General features: G+C 49.6%; 1 protein-coding gene across 1 annotated transcript; it reads right to left on the minus strand.

Annotated features, from left to right (window-relative positions):
• Positions 1-1,504: 1,504 nt before the first annotated feature.
• Positions 1,505-17,299, minus strand: ankrd66 (ankyrin repeat domain 66). Its single transcript, XM_078400111.1, has 3 exons — positions 17,088-17,299; positions 8,861-9,089; positions 1,505-3,390 (listed from the first exon to the last, which is right to left on the minus strand). The coding sequence occupies exons 1-3, from the start codon at positions 17,224-17,226 to the stop codon at positions 3,135-3,137; spliced, it is 624 nt and encodes a 207-aa protein (XP_078256237.1). The 5' UTR covers positions 17,227-17,299; the 3' UTR covers positions 1,505-3,134.

Here is a 17,299-nt window from a genome sequence, read left to right on the forward strand (position 1 = left end):
GGCTCTCTGCCAGTGGTCAAAGTCTGCAATCTTGGAGCAATCTTGTGTGCAACGCCATCCTTCATTAAATGTCGCAACTTGTATTCCTCAATACAAATTTCAGGACCTAGAATGCAAGATATCATGGATGACCCCATGGGACAGATTAGAGCATTGCTCTGCCTTCACTCCCAGGAACTCAAACCCTCTCATGTTGGCATCATAATCCGATGTGAGTTACATTGGGCAATTCATAGAACATAGAACATGGTCACCTCTGGAAAGGCAAAAAAAGATAAATGCTTCCTTCAAGGTTTAGTTTAGTTCAGAGATGGACCTTCAGCCCACTAAGTCCATGCCAATCATCAATCACTCTTTCACACTCGATCTGTTATTCCATTTTCGTATCAACTCCCTGGGGGTAATTACAGAGACCAATTGATCTACAAACCTGCCTGTCTTTAGGATGTGAGAGGAAACCAGAGCACTTAGAGGAAACCCGAGATCACAGGGAGAGTGTGCAAAGTCCACACAGACACCACCCAAGGTCAGGATTAAACCTGGGTCTCTAACACTGTGAGATAGCAGTTCTAACAGCTGTGCTACTGTGCTGCTCTATATACAAGGTGGATTCCACCAAGAATGAGGTAGTCTGATGTCTCGACAACTGCCTCCCTGGAATAAACAATCATCATGTGACCCTCTTTGCTCACTCCAAGCTTTAACAGCGCTGGGATAACTGCCCACTCCCAATAAACAGACCTTCAAGCTTGTCTTTAAGGGTAAAAAAATCCTGCAAGATTAATGCCAGATAATGTCTGTTTCATACGTCATTGAGATGTGGTAAATATTTCATTATTTGCTATCCATAACAATCGTGCACTTTTGCTCATATTTTGAATCCGTCGCTGGTCTTTGAAGGTAATTGACTAGCAGCTTTCTTCTGCATACCATGTGTAAACTTGCCACAGTCTTGTCTACTTCAAACTTTCTCTCAACCTTCTCTGCTCCAAGTAGAACCCCAACTTCGCCAATCTCACCTTAAATCTGAAACCTCTTCTAATATACAGTATATGTGCTCAAAAAAGAATCATAGAGCTACACAGCACAGAAACAGGCCCTTCGACCCAACTTTTCCATGTGACCAAGTTGGAAAACATCAACTTTTATTCATATTTCATTAAACAATGCAGATTTTGAATGTATTACAAAAGACATTTAACAAAAATAGATTAAAAACCTAAATCACAGCTCAAACATAATTTAAAAGCTCTTAGTAACTACATTTTATTTTTAATCTTTTAATAAAATTACAAGAAAAAATGTTCAATGTGTCATATTTATAAAAGCATTATCAAGTACTACATAATCTCTGAACACATATTTTAACATATTAATTTTCATTGTAAAAACCCAGATATTAATATAGTTAACATTTAGAACACAGCAAGAAGCAATATTCAATTACAGGCAGAAGATAAAAATTAAATTTGCAACAAAAATGCTGAAAACTAATGCCTACATAATTGGAACAGTTTGTGTTATGAATATTGGATGAATATAAATAGTTTGTGTTATGTATATTGAAAGAATGATGGCATAATTCTCTCAAGAGCGACATAAGAATCAAAGAAACATATTTAATATTCTTCACCACCAAGTTGACAAACTAGGTGCAGAAAATACTGTATTTCTACTTATTGTAGCTTTCTTAAATACAGGAAAATGTTATCTTCTATACAGCAGCACACCTGTATCAGTTGCAAATAAAATCTAAGTGCTGGTAGAACTCAGTGAGTCAGGCAGTATCTGAGAAGGGAATAGATAGACTATGCCTTTCAGGATTTTTCTACAGACGGTGTCATTTTATGAGCTGGTAAAAACTAAATAAAATGAGAGATATAAAATTCCAAGAAAAATATCTCTGAAGTTTCAGTATTTCCGTTGAGATTCCTGATGTGTGACAATAAGACCTATTAGAGAGGGTTTTTTAAAAACTTAGACATACATGCAGCTGGAATGACAATGGATGTTTTGCTAAATCCAATAATAAAAGTGAATTTACATCCCTTTGGCACATGTTAGCGTAAAAAAAAAATCACTGTTAAATTCTTGAATATTCAAAATTACCAATCAACCAACCATATGCATTTTTACATGAGCGGCAATGGCCAACTGTAATACCAGCTTCTTTCTGTCAATGCTATCTGCCACAGTTTCAAAACCAGGTGCCTCTGCTGCACCTCCTCCACTTCCAATCTTAAACAGATTAGGCGTCCGTACATTGAGAAGTCAACTTCATCAGCATGGCCCTTCCCAACCAACAAGTTTATCAAAAGTCCAGTTGGCTAAGTGTGGGGCAGGTCTGTATTAATTAATAAATAAGAAAGAAAATTGCAATGGCGCAACAGAGATCCCAGTTGTGTAAATATCACGTGACTTTGAGCTGCACTGCATTAAGTTTATGGTAGAAGTCTACCCATGCCCAGTATCTGGCAGAATCTTGAAATGTCAACAGCTAGTCTTTTGTAAGAGGGCAAAACTATGTAACGGGCTTCCATGTCTTGGAAATAGCAATATTTTAAACAACATTTCATTGACAAAACAGGGTCTGGAAAGTGGAGCAGTTGTTAGAGTTGCTGCTTTACAGCGCTAGAGACCTTGGTTCAATCCTGAAGTTGGGCATTGTCGATATGGAGTTTGCACATTTTCCTGGTGACTGAGTGCATTTCCTCCGGCTGCACCGGTTTCCTCCCACATCCCTAAGATGTGTGGGTCTGTAGTTTGATTTGGTGTGTAGGGAGTGAATGAGAAATTGGAACAATACAGAACTAGTGTAAACGGGTGATCGTTGATAGGCATGGACGCAGTGGGTTCAAGGGCCTGTTTCCTTGTTGTTTCTCTACACTAACCTAAACTAACCTGGCAATTAATAAAATTTTCTAGAAAATTCCAGGCTCACTGATGTTAAGCTACAGCAGCAGTCGATCAGTTTTAGTGGAATGTCGACACGAATAAGGTTGTGTTTCTATGCAAAATAAAATCATTGATCAATTTGTGCTTTGGAGGTTGTTCTTGGTTCAATCCAAATCAAACTATCATTTTTAACAAATTCAGGTCATAGCATTACATGTTTCTCTGACCTGGAGGCCATTTTATTTTACATATTTTTTGCAAACTTTATTTATTTTTGGTAATTTTCCTTTCTTCGGCATTTTGACTGGTGTCTTGCAAGTATAGTGTGCCTGCCTTTGCTGAGGTTTACATGTAACATCACTCGTGTTTTTGGCAGCTTCCCTCCTTTCAGCCATTTCACTTTCCTTCTGCTTTTCCCACTCTTCATCCGTCTCATCTAAAAACATGCCTTTCATCTCAGCAACCCTTCTGTAATTCAAGCTCTCTCGTTCAGCTCTGAAATCAAAAGAGAAATTGTAACTGATGCATGTTTAAAAAAAGGATAATTGGCTCAAATAATTCTTATAAGAACATTGCTAATGTTTATTTGATCAATGTTATTACCATAATGAAATGCTATTTGGAGGACTTGCGTGCAATTTCCATGAGGCTCAAACATGCCTTACATTTGATCTTGCAAGAACTGCAGCTGTACTTACCTTTTGCAACTATGTGGCTACAAATGAGCTGCAACCAATAAGCCAAATGAACTGGTGCAATCATTCTGCAAAAGCATAGCAGCGGCTGTCAGTGACAATCTGGCAAGTGGAATCTATGGCACTACCCATAGTTTTCCGAAGACCTTTTCACCATTTCTGACCATCTAAGATCAGTTAAAAATGATTTAAATGATCAACAATCTTAAAGTAATTAAAGTAATTACACATGCAAATGAATTAAAGGTTAAAAAAAGAAACACCTTTTTAAAGAAGGTTCGCAGTGTAGGGACATAGGGATTGGCTAGAAGAGTTCGAACCCTCGGATTGGCTAGCGATGTCACCAGGTGTGCTAGCGCGGGAGATATAGTCAGTCTAGCGTTGAACTCTGTTTAGGTAAGACGTTAGGTAGTTGTCTGCAGTTTGAGTGTTGCGATTGTCACGGAGTTTTTAGAACCATGCAATAAACTTCGTCTGCAACATCCATCCGCTATCAGACTCGCTACATTGGTGACCCCGACGTGATCAACTATCACAAGAGTATGTCGCAGGTAGGAGCGAACAGTGGGCAGCAGAACGCGAGCGCCGTTCACCTACCCCCGTTCTGGGCCCATTAACCGCACATGTGGTTCGTTCAGGCAGAGTCCCAGTTCCACCTCAAGAAAGTGGCGGAGGACCAAGAGAAGTTGTACAATCTGGTAAGCTGCCTACAGCCCGAGGTGGCCGCGTGAGTGGGACAGTACCTGACAAACCCTCCCCAAACCGAGAAATACGAGGGGCTCAAGAAGCTCCTGCTGAGGACTTTTGGCTTTAGCCAAAACCAGCGGGCTCTGAAGCTCCTACATTTACCGGAGCTGGGGGATCGGCTACCGTCTGTCCTGATGGCGGAGATGCTAACCTTGATCGGCGACCACCAGCCGTGCATGATGTGTGAAGCGGCATTCCGGGAGAAATTGCCCCGGGACGTCAGGTTAGTGTTGGCGGACGTCTCTTTCGAAGACCCGGTAGCGTTCGCAGAGAAAGCCGACGCGCTCGTTACGGAGGGCTCCACACGAGATGACTCGGTAAAGCGGGTTTCGAGGCCTAGCAGCAACCGGCCGCGCGGCCAAGATGGCGGCGCATCGGCCGCCATTTTACAGTCAGCCCGCCAAGACGGGGCTGCAGCACCCGCCATTTTGCAGCGGGCCCAAGCAACAGAGCCGCACAGGCACGGCTGGTGTTTTTTCCACAAGCGGTGGGGCAGTGAAGCCCGAAATTGCAGGGCCCCGTGTTCCTTTCCCGGAAATGCCTCGGCCGATTGAATGTAGAGGCAGTCTCGATCGGCCGCAACCGCCGCCTCTACGCCACAGATCGAGGTACCGGCACCGTTTTTTTGGTCGATACGGGAGCGGTCGTTAGCATCGTGCCTCCCTACGACTGCGAAGTTCGAGCAGGTAGGAAGGGTCCGTCCCTCATTGCGGTCAACGGCAGTCCCATCCGCACCTACGGCAAGAGGGCCATGTCCCTGTCCTTCGGGTCCGGGACCTACCATTGGGATTTCATCGTTGCCGACGTGGGCCAGGCCATTCTGGGCGCGGATTTCCTCTGGGCATTTTCGTTGGTCGCAGACGTCCGCGGGAAGGGCCTACAACCCTCGGCTAGCAGTATGGAGCCTGCTACTCCTCCACCTGCCACCCCACCCTGCCCGTCGATCCAGGCCATCACCACGGCTCCCGGTCAGTTCGCTGCGGTCCTCGCCGACTTCCCGCAGCTCCTCGTACAGCGGTTCGATGCCCCTTCCGCTAAGCACGGTGTCGTCCACTTCATCCCTACCGAGGGGCCGCCTGTATTCGCCCGGGCGCGGCGCCTACCTCCCGACAAGCTGGCCATGGCTTGGGAGGAGTTCCTGAATTTGGAACGACTGGGGATTGTTCGGCCTTCAAACAGTCCGTGGGCCTCCCCCTTGCTTATGGTCTCTAAAGCATCTGGGGGGTGGAGACCATGTGGGGATTACCGGCGTCTTAACGCTTCCACCCGGCCTGACCGCTATCCGATCATTCACATACAGGACTTCTCAGCCTGCCTCGAGGGCGCTACGGTTTTTTCGAAGATCGATTTGGTGCGGGGATATCATCAGATCCCTGTCCACCCACCGGACATTCCCAAGACGGCTACGATTACTTCGTTTGGTTTATTCGAGTGGTTGCGTATGCCATTCGGTCTCAAAAACGTGGCTCAGGCATTCCAGCGTCTCATGGATCATGTGGGTCGCGGATTGTCTTTTGTGTTTATTTATCTCGATGACATCCTGGTTGCTAGTCATTTGGTCCCAGAGCACCTGGTCCACCTTCGCACTGTGTTCCAGAGGCTGCAGGACCACGGCCTTATCCTCCACCCGTCCAAATGCCAGTTCGGCCTGTCCTCGGTGGATTTCCTGGGTCACCGGGTCACACCGGCCGGTGCTACTCCCTTGCCCACCAAGGTGGACGCCGTCCACTCTTTTCCCCGCCCTACCACCATCAAGGGCTTGCAGGAATTCGTGGGCATGGTGAATTTTTATCACCGGTTCATGCCTGCGGCAGCTCGGATCATGCGCCCCCTTTTTCAATGCTTCGCGGGTAACCCCGCTGAGTTGGTCTGGTCCACAGCTGCAGAAGCGGCTTTCGACGCGGTTAAGCTGGCCCTCGCCAGCGCCACCATGCTCGTGCACCCCCGCTCCTCTGCCCCCACGGCCCTGACGGTGGATGCCTCAGACGTGGCGGTGGGTGGGGTCTTAGAGTAATAGGTCAATGGTCACTGGCAGCCTCTGGCATTTTTCAGCCGGCAGCTCGCTCGACCTGAGCTGAAATACAGTGCCTTCGACAGGGAGCTCCTGGCCCTCTATTTAGCTGTTCGCCATTTCCGTTATTTTTTGGAGGGCCGCTCTTTTGTTGCCTACACGGATCACAAACCCCTCACGTTTGCTTTTTCTAAGGTTTTTGATCCGTGGTCGGCCCGCCAGCAACGGCACCTCACCCTCATTTCTGAGTTCACCACATATGTTTGCCACATCGCGGGTAGGCTTAACGCCGTTGCTGACGCCCTGTCCCGGCCGGCCAATTCCTCTGTTGCTGCGGTGGGGGGGGGAGGTAGATTTCCAGGAGCTAGCGGAGGCTCAGCGCCTGGAAGGAATTGCCTCAGCGTATGCCTCCACCGCCTCGGGGTTGCGGTTGGCCCAGGTAGCGTGCGGCCCCACAGGTACCACACTTTGGTGCGACGTTTCCCTTCCCCGCCCTCGCCCGGTTGTGCCGACCGCCCTGCGGCGTAAGGTTTTTGAGGCCATTCATGGCCTGGCACACCCGTCCATTCGGGCGACCTCGGCCATGGTGGCCGCCCGATTTGTCTGGCATGGCCTGCGGAAGCAGGTGGCCGCCTGGGCCCACACCTGCATCCCGTGCCAGACCTCCAAGGTCCACCGCCACGTCCAGCCTCCGTTCCAGAATTTCGTGGTTCCACCCGTCCGTTTTTTCCACATTCACGTGGATTTGGTTGGTCCATTGCCTTACTCTAGGGGCTACACTCATCTCCTAACGGTGGTCGACCGTTTTACTCGTTGGCCGGAGGCTCTTCTGTTGTCGGACACCTCGGCGGCCTCCTGTGCACGGGCCCTGGCGTTACATTGGGTTGCCCGTTTCGGCATCCGGGCTATCATCACTACCGACCGGGGCGCCCAGTTCACCTCGTCCCTCTTTGCCGCGCTTGCGCAGCTGTATGGGTCGTGCTTGCAGCAGACCACCGCCTATCATCCCCAAGCTAACGGGATGGTAGAGCGCTTCCACCGACAGCTGAAGGCGTCCCTCTGTGCCCGCCTGACCGGCCCTGACTGGGCCGACCAGCTACCTTGGGTCCTCCTCGGTATTCGCACGGCCCCTAAGTCTGATCTGGGTACCTCCTCGGCGGAACTCGTCTACGGATCGCCCCTGCGGGTGCCGGATGACATTGTTCCCTTATCCTCCCCCTTGCCGTCGTCCGTCCCGTCAATTTTGGCTTCTCTCCGGGCGTGGGTAGGTTCCCTGGCCCCAGTCCCAGCCTCCTGTCACGGGAGTACAGCAGTGCACGTACCGGCGGACTTGCAGGACTGCGAGTTCGTTTTCCTCCGACGGGATTCCCACCGCCCCCCTCTACAGCCGGTCTACCAGGGCCCGTTCCAGGTGCTGAAAAGGGGGACGGTCACCTTCACTTTACAAGTAGGCACCCGTCAGGAGCTCGTCTCTGTCTCCCGGCTCAAATCGGCCCACTTGGACCAGGACCGTCCCGTGCTGATGGCCCAACCTCCTCGCCGGGGCCAATCTCTGGCCGGCCCACCTGGTTCCCCAGCTGCGTCTCTTCCCCCACCGCTCGGGCCCCCGCTGCCCACGGCTGTGTTCACTCTGCCTCCTCCAGCCACGCCCCCATCGCCTACACCTGCAGGGTCCCCCCTCCCTCCCCCTCCAGCGGCGCCCCCATCCGTCTCCACCGGCGGGGCCCTCCCCGCCTCCTTCGTCGCTGGTGGTACCGGCCTCCCCTCTCCGTACGCGTTCAGGTCGGGCGGTCCGGGCGCCCGTGAGGTACGGTACCGAGGGTTCTGGGGGGGGGGTCATGTAGGGATATAGGGATTGGCTAGAAGAGTTCGAACCCTCGGATTGGCTAGCGATGTCACCAGGTGTGCTAGCGCGGGAGATATAGTCAGTCTAGCGTTGAACTCTGTTTAGGTAAGACGTTAGGTAATTGTCTGCAGTTTGAGTGTTGCGATTGTCACGGAGTTTTTAGAACCATGCAATAAACTTCATCTGCAACATCCATCCGCTATCAGACTCGCTACAACAGGATTATTCACATACTTGGACACACATTAGATATGCCAGCAACCACTAGTATAAAGCTGAGGAGATGGGTAGGAAGTGAATACTTCCCCTCATCTGAATGCATTGCCAAGGTTGCATGGCCAAAGCCATCTGACCTCCAATGCATTCTATACTCTGCACTACATTGTGCAGATATAGAAATCCAGTAAGTCCTGCTGAATGCATTTCTGAACTGTCATCTGGCACTAGGTGTAATCTGGCTCATTGCATTTCGCTCTTTAATGTTTCCTCTAAAGTGCAATCTGGTTAATGGATTTATGCATTATCTCACAATATTCTTTATTTTTACCGATCTGCCATTTACTTTCAGGAGTTCATCAAATCAAGTTATGGTTAGCTGAAGATTGTAACTTCTATCATCACAAACACTGCAAAATCTATTTACAATATTTTCAGGAAACTACTTACGTTTCAAGAAACTTAACGCAATCTTCCTGACCATATATCTCTGCAATTCTTCTGGGGGTGTCTCCATACAGGTCTGCTTTGTCAACAGGAGCATGTAGTGAATGCAGCATTCGAAGGACAGAAAGTTTGCCAGATTCTGCAGCAAAATGTGCTGGAGTCCATCCCGTAGCAGTCCTCAAGCAAGGTCGAGACCCATTTGCAATAAGGATTTTCACCATGTCTGCTTTTCCTGTCAAAAATTCCAAATTAATAATTTACATAAAGCATGGAAATCTTTATATTCTAATTAATACTGAAAAATAGCTAAAGGTAATTCAACGGACTTGTTGGATTAAGGGATACAGGGAATGTGCACTGTATTTAGCTACCCGACGAATAAATATCACAGTGTAATTAATGGATTTCAATATTTTTATTTCGAAACAATCTTTAGTTCGAAGCATTTGGTTTTTGATGAGTAGACAAGTTGGGGGAAAAATTAAAAACTATACTTTGGTGCATCTTAGATATATGTAGCATGAAGTAGTTTTTGCTTCATAAGAGCAATGATGTTTGTACAAATTTAATTAGTCTGCACCATTTGACAAACAATGAGCAAAAAAGATAAATTTAAAACTGAATTTTACCAAACAGGAAAGGTCCACAGAAAACCTCTGAAGCACAATAAACAAATAAATGCATGCCAAGAGAGCACCCTAGTGGTTTACAAGAGTATCACAAGTATTTATTTGTCAAATGCACTAGATGTGAACTAGAACAATTAAATCCTTACTTACAGTAGCTTTACAGGCTATTTGGTGCAACAACCATAACAACAATAAATATACAAAAAACTCAGTTATTCTAAGACCATGACCAAAGTAAATAGAGCAAACAATGCAGCAATACCATGTGATTTGTCCTTCAAAACCAAATGACAAATTTCTAAACATAGCACAAAAAGTAAGGGAATTTGTGTTTGGTAGATTATTTCTTTGTTGTAACAATGCTTCTTGGCAATAAATCTTATACCGTTGGAAAGCCTGTTTATTTCCCTTTTAAATGGTGCCACATTTGTAAGGAACATGCATTTGTGGGATGAGCAGCACAGCTGAGTATGTGGGTTGCGCCCATGAAAAATGTGCCAAATCTTTGCCAATGCCAAACAGCTTATTCTGCCATTGACTCTTGTTCGGTGTTGTTTGGTGGATTGGATGATTGAAGTCTGAAGAAACAAGACATATTGGCAATTTAACAATTTATTCATTTAATAAACAGGAGCCTCAGTAGCGTGTGGAAGAACCATACACAGCCACAACAGCCTGGCACCTCCTCCTCATGCTGGTCACCAGCCTGGTCACACACTGTTGTGGGATGGCATCCCATTCTTCAACCAGCATTTGTCGCAAGTCAGCCAATGTGGTTGTGTTGGTCACTCTGGCACGAACAGCACGCCCAAGCTGATCCCACAAGTGTTCAATGGGGTTGAGGTCACGACTGCTGGCAGGCCATTCCATCCTCTCCACTCCCAAATTCTGGAGGTAGTCTCTGAGAAACCCTGCTCTGTGGGGGCGAGCATTGTCATCTTGGAGGATAGAGTTCGGTCCCAGACTGTGGAGATATGGGATTGCCACTGGTTGCAGAATCTCATCTCGATATCTCTCTGCATTGAGATTGCCTCCAATGATGACAAGCCTCGTTTTTCCAGTGAGGGAGATGCCGCCCCACACCATCACACTGCCTCCACCAAAAGATGTTACTCTATCGGTGCAGCAATCAGCATAGCGTTCTCCGCGTCTTCTCCACACTTTGACCCTATGATCCAACTGCCGTAGGCAGAAACTGGACTCATCGCTGAACATAACGTTCCTCCACATGTTCAGGTTCCAGTGCACGTGTTGCCGACACCAGCGCAAACGGGCCTGATGGTGAAGGGCAAACCTTGACTGCAAATCTGTAGAAGACAGCCTACGGTTCCTAAGTGCTGATAGGGTGAGGAAACGGTCTTCTTCGGGTGTCGTCTTCTTGGGACGCCCACTTCGCGGCCTGTCTCTGACATCCCCAGTTATATGGAACTTGGCCTTCACTTTGGAGATGGTACTAGGGCTCACTCCAAATAATGCCGCAACTTAGTTTTGCGGAACACCAGCTTGAAGTTGCCCTATCGCACGGGCCCTATCCAGATCAGTCAAACGTGGCATGCCGATTCTTGGAGCAGACACCTACTGACCACTGTAGCAGGGCCCATGCTCACAGATGCTGCCAATCAGGCACCTGATTGTCAGCACCTGGGGGTACCAGAAGTACAAGAGTCAATAGCAACAGCAGGATAAGCTGTTTGGCATTGGCAGAGAAGATTTGGCAAATTTTTCATGGGCGCAACCCATATACTCAGCTCTGCTGCTCATCCCACAAATGCATGTTCCTTACAAATGTGGCACCATTTAAAAGGGAAATAAACAGGCTTTCCAACGGTATAAGATTTATTGCCAAGAAGCATTGTTACAACAAAGAAATAATCTACCAAACACAAATTTCCTTACTTTTTGTGCTATGTTTAATTATACTTGCACAGCTAAATATGTTTTTTCAGTACTGCACTAGCATTCCCACCAACAATCCAACCACCAGCTTCAGCCCTGGAGGCATCCAAATTATTACTCCATGTTACATATTGTTGAGTACTCTTTGTATAAGAAAATAACTGCAGATGCTGGTATAATTCGAAGGTATTTATTCACAAAATGCTGGAGTAACTCAGCAGGTCAGGCAGCATCTCGGGAGAGAAGGAATGGGTGACGTTTTGGGTCGAGACCCTTCTTCAGACTGATGTCAGGGGGGCGGGACAAAGGAAGGATATAGGTGGAGACAGGAAGATAGAGGGAGATCTGGGAAGGAGGCGGGGAAGAGAGGGACAGAGGAACTATCTAAAGTTGGAGAAGTCGATGTTCATACCACTGGGCTGCAAACTGCCCAGGCGAAATATGAGGTGCTGTTCCTCCAGTTTCCGGTGGGCCTCACTATGGCACTGGAGGAGGCCCATGACAGAAAGGTCAGACTGGGAATGGGAGGGGGAGTTGAAGTGCTCGGCCACCGGGAGATCAGTTTGGCGAAGCGATCGCCGAGCCTTCGCTTGGTTTCGCTGATGTAAATAAATTGACATCTAGAGCAGCGGATGCAATAGATGAGGTTGGAGGAGGTGCAGGTGAACCTTTGTCTCACCTGGAAAGACTGTTTGGTTCCTTGGATGGAGTTGAGAGGGGAGGTAAAGGGACAGGTGTTGCATCTCGTGAGGTTGCAGGGGAAAGTGCCTGGGGTTGGGGTGGTTTGGGTAGGAAGGGACGAGTGGACCAGGGAGTTACGGAGGGAACGGTCTCTGCGGAACGCAGAGAGGGGAGGGGATGGGAAGATATGGCCAGTGGTGGGGTCCCGTTGTAGGTGACGGAAATGTTGGCGGATGATTTGTTGGATCCGCTGGCTGGTGGGGTGGAAGGTGAGAACGAGGGGGATTTTGTCCTTGCTGCAAGTGGGAGGGGGAGCAAGAGCGGAGCTGCGGGATGCAGAAAAGACCCTAGTGAGAGCCTCATCTATAATGGAGGAGGGGAAGCCCCGTTTCCTGAAGAACGAGGACATCTCTGAAGCCCTACTGTGAAATACCTCATCCCGGGCGCAGATGCGGCATAGACGGAGGAATTGGGAGTAGGGGATAGACTTTTTGCAGGGGACCGGGTGGGAAGAAGTGTAGTCCAGATAGCTGTGCGAGTCAGTGGGTTTATAGTAAATGTCCATCACTGGTCTGTCTCCTGTAATGGAGATGGTGAGGTCCAGAAACGAGAGGGAGATGTCGGAGATAGTCCAGGTATATTTAAGGGCAGGATAGAAATTGGAAGTGAAGTGTATGAAGTCAGTGAGTTCTGCAAGGGTACAAGAGGTAGCACCAATGCAGTCGTCGATGTAGCGGAGGTAGAGTTCGGGGATCGGGCCGGTGTACGCCCGGAACAGGGATTGTTCGACGTACCCGACAAAGAGGCAAGCGTAGCTAGGGCCCATGCGAGTGCCCATAGCTACGCCTCTGGTTTGGAGGAAGTGGGAGGTGTAGCGACCATAGAGATTAGTCCTGGGAGTCAAACCCTCAGATTGGCCAGCAAGGTCACGTGTGGGCGCGACCGTAGGGATTGGTCCAGGGAGTTGAGCCCGCTGATTGGACAGCGACGTCACGTGTGGTTTTGGCGCCGAAAACCAGTTAGTTAGGAGAGTTCTCGAAGTGAACAGTTTGAATTAATGGTTGTCTGTAATCTCGTTCGTTATAGTTTGTAATCGAATGTTGCTGTCGCAATAAACTTCTTTAACAAAGAACGAGCCTCCAGACTCGCCATATTGGTGACCCCGACGTGATCCAGCCGATCACCTACCATGGGTGAACAAGACGCCTCGTCTTCGGTTCCTACGCCTGGCGCACCGCAGCTAAACGCGGTCAGCGTTCACCTTCCGCCATTTTGGGCACATCAACCACAATCTTGGTTTGCCCATGCCGAAGCTCAGTTTCACCTAAGAAACATCTCGACGGACGAGACAAAGTACTATTACCTCGTCAGTGCTCTACCGCCGGAGACGTCTGCGCGGGTGATGCGGTTCATCATCGCCCCTCCTGCAGATGGCAAGTACGAGGCACTGAAGGTACTCTTGTTACGAACCTTCAGATTCAGTAGGCATGACCGAGCTAAGAGGCTTATGCACCTACCGGATCTCGGAGATCGGCTGCCGTCCGTTCTCATGGCCGAAATGTTGACGCTAGCAGGTGAACACACGGATTGGCTCATGTTCGAGCAGGCATTCCGAGAGAAGCTTCCCGAAGATGTCAAACTCATGCTCACGGATTGTTCTTTTAAGGACCCCGTGGCATATGCGGAGAAAGCTGATGCGCTCTTGGCATCCAAATCAAAAACAAACAGTTCGATCAACAAGGTCTCGGCATCAGCGGGCAGCCTGCAGCGGCACCAAGATGGCGCCGCGTCTCACGCCATTTCTCCAAAAGCCCGCCAAAAGGATCCGCACAAGCGCGGCTGCTGTCATTACCATCTATGATGGGGTGGAGAAGCCCACAACTGCCGCTCACCTTGCACCTTCTCGGGAAATGCCACGGCAAATCGTACATAGAGGCGGTCACGATTGGCCAGAACCGACGCCTCTACGTCCGAGATCGATTCACGGACACGGAATTTTTGGTTGACACGGGAGCCATAGTCAGCATCGTGCCGCCGACCGACCTCGAAACCCGATCGGGTAAGAAAAGGCCTACCCTCATCGCGGTTAACGGCAGCCCCATCCGCACGTATGGTACACGGACAATGTCTCTGGCTTTCGGCACCCGCACGTACGGTACACGGACAATGTCTCTGGCTTTCGGCACCCGCACGTACGAATGGCCATTCATCATCGCGGAAGTCAGTCAGGCGATCCTGGGCGCAGATTTTCTCTGGGCCTTTTCACTAGTCCCCGATGTCCGCGGTAACGGCCTTCGGCCCTCCGCCAGCAGCGATGAGCCCGCCGCTCCACCGGCCGCCACCCCGCCCAGCCCGACTGTCCAGGCCGTCGTCGCGGCCCCCGACCCGTATGCTGCGGTCCTGGCGGAGTTTCCGGAGCTGCTCGTTCAGCGGTTCAACTCCCCTTCTGCCCGGCACGGCGTGGTCCACCACATCCGCACCGAGGGACCCCCCGTCTTCGCTCGGGCCAGGAGGTTACCGCCAGACAAACTGGTGGTGGCGCGGGCAGAATTCCGGAAGATGGAACAAATGGGAATTGTCCGTCGGTCCGACAGCCCGTGGGCCTCTCCGTTGCATATGGTCTCCAAAGCATCTGGGGGGTGGAGACCATGCGGCGATTACCGGCGCCTCAATGCCGTCACCACGGCCGACCGCTACCCCATACCGCACCTCCAAGACTTCTCGTTTGGGCTGGAAGGTGCCGTGGTTTACTCCAAAATCGATTTGGTGCAGGGCTACCACCAGATCCCTGTGCGCCCAGAGGACATACCAAAGACTGCCACGATCACTCCGTTCGGGTTGTTCGAATGGTTGCGTATGCCTTTCGGTTTAAAGAACGCGGCACAGGCTTTTCAGCGACTCATGGACCATGTTGGTCGAGATTTGCCTTTCGTTTTCATTTATTTAGATGATATCCTGGTCGCCAGCCGCTCGGAGCAGGAACACCTAGCCCATTTGCGGACCATGTTCCGGCGGCTCCAAGACCACGGGCTCATCATCCAACCCTCCGTGTCAATTTGGCCTCCATTCTATTGATTTCTTAGGACACCGAATCACCCCCACCGGCGCCACCCCTTTGCCCGAGAAGGTGGAGGCTGTCCGTGCATTCCCGCGGCCCACCAGTGAAGGGGTTGCAGGAGTTCGTGGGCATGGTGAACTTCTACCATAGGTTCGTCCCGGCAGCGGCACGGGTCATGCGCCCGCTCTTCCAGTGTCTCGCGGGCAAACCTGTGGAGTTAGAATGGTCCGCGGCCGCTGAGACGGCCTTTGAGGCAGCTAAAGCGGCTCTGGCAGACGCCACCATGCTCGTCCACCCGAGCGCCTCCGCCCCCACGGCCCTGACGGTCAATGCGTCGAACGTGGCGGTGGGAGGGGTTTTGGAACAGCAAGTGGGTGGCCTTTGGCAGCCCTTGCCGTTTTTCAGCCGACAGCTGAGTTGCAGGGGACCGGGTGGGAAGAAGTGTAGTCCAGATAGCTGTGCGAGTCAGTGGGTTTATAGTAAATGTCCGTCACTAGTCTGTCTCCTGTGATGGAGATGGTGAGGTCCAGAAACGGGAGGGAGATGTCGGAGATAGTCCAGGTATATTTAAGGGCAGGATGGAAATTGGAAGTGAAGTGTATGAAGTTAGTGAGTTCTGCATGGGTACAAGAGGTAGCAACAATGCAGTCGTCGATGTAGCGGAGGTAGAGTTCGGGGATCGGGCCAGTGTACGCCCGGAACAGGGATTGTTCGACGTACCCGACAAAGGCAAGTGTAGCTAGGGCCCATGCGAGTGCCCATAGCTACGCCTCTGGTTTGGAGGAAGTGGGAGGAGTCAAAGGAGAAGTTGTTGAGGGTAAGAACCAGCTCTGCTAGGCGGAGGAGTGTTGGTAGATGGGGATTGGCTGGTTCTACGGTCGAGGAAGAAACGGACGGCTTCGAGACCATCCTTGTGAGGGATGGAAGTGTAGAGTGACTGGACATCCATGGTAAAGATGAGGGAGTGGGGGCCTGGGAACCGGAAGTTATCGAGGAGATGGAGAGCGTGTGAGGTGTCTTGGACGTAGGTGGGGAGGGATTTAACCAGGGGGGATAGGATGGAGTCGAGGTAGGTGGAAATAAGTTCGGTGGGACATGAGCAGGCAGAGACAATGGGTCTGCCGGGACAGTTCTGTTTATTGAATACTTTTTTATTTAACTCTTTGTTGAATACTTGGATATGTTCAGATTTGGTTACTAAGGAACAAGGAAAACATCCCAAATTAGCAAACAATGCAAAAAAAAAGCAATTGAGTGTATTCAGGTCAAAGGAAAATATGATGAAATACAATATGATATTGTTAAGATAGGGTTTTCTTTACAACATTTTGAACATATTCGCTGGAGAACAAACAGATGTCTAAAATGAATTTTAAAAATATGCCAGGAAGCAATATTACTTTCAAAATCTGACAAATGTCTGGAATGGTTGACCGGGTAAGGTGAACAAAACAAAAATTCTTAAATCCTTCAACATGTGATGGAAAGTCAAAAAATTGCAGATGCTGTAAATCTGAAATTAAAAATAGAAAACGCTGGAAACTCAGTGGATCAGGCAACATATGCAGAGAGACAGTTAACGTTTCTAGTCAAAGACCATTCACTTGCATTTCTTCCAATCTGGAGTACTGTGTTTGGTGCTCACAATTTAATCTTCTCTACATTGGAAAAGCCAAAACGAGGATTGAGGTGCCACTCTGCACAACATTTGCGTTCAGTCCTCAGAAGTGAATCTGCATTTTCCATTGCCTGGAACTTTAATTCCATGCCCCTGGCCTCATACACTATACAATGAGGTCCTACACCTCATCGTCCATATGGACACCTTGCAGCCTTCCAGATTCAATGTGGAATTCTACAACTTTGGGTAATTCACTTTGTCAGTATCAACAACGACACTTATCCATTATCTTCATAGATGTTAGACACAAAATGCTGGAGTAACACGAAGGGTGGTGTTGCCGACCTTTGGCCGCCGCCCAGTGGAGCGGGGTACGTTCGCCCCAGTCCGGATCCTTCATGCTCGGGTCGCAAGAGGCTCTGTGCAGAATCTCCTCCACCAGGTCGGTGTCTCCCGCCGCCGCCGCCTCGTGCAGCTCCGACATCCCCGGAGTCGCCCTGGCAACCCCGGACAACAACCTGGGGCACGCGCTGAACGCGAGTCGTGGCCGGGAGGCG

Source organism: Rhinoraja longicauda, chromosome 5, assembly GCF_053455715.1.
Source record: "Rhinoraja longicauda isolate Sanriku21f chromosome 5, sRhiLon1.1, whole genome shotgun sequence".
Classification (NCBI taxonomy): Eukaryota; Metazoa; Chordata; class Chondrichthyes; order Rajiformes; family Arhynchobatidae; genus Rhinoraja; species Rhinoraja longicauda.

Coding starts and splice junctions, on each gene's coding strand:
- ankrd66 (XM_078400111.1), bottom strand. CDS start 17,226: ATGTCGGAGCTGCACGAGGCGGCGGCGGCGGGAGACACCGACCTGGTG. Junction 9,090..17,087: donor CCACTGGGCGGCGGCCAAAG/GTCGGCAACACC, acceptor AATTTTTGACAG/GAAAAGCAGACATGGTGAAA. Junction 3,391..8,860: donor TGCGTTAAGTTTCTTGAAAC/GTAAGTAGTTTC, acceptor TTTTGATTTCAG/AGCTGAACGAGAGAGCTTGA.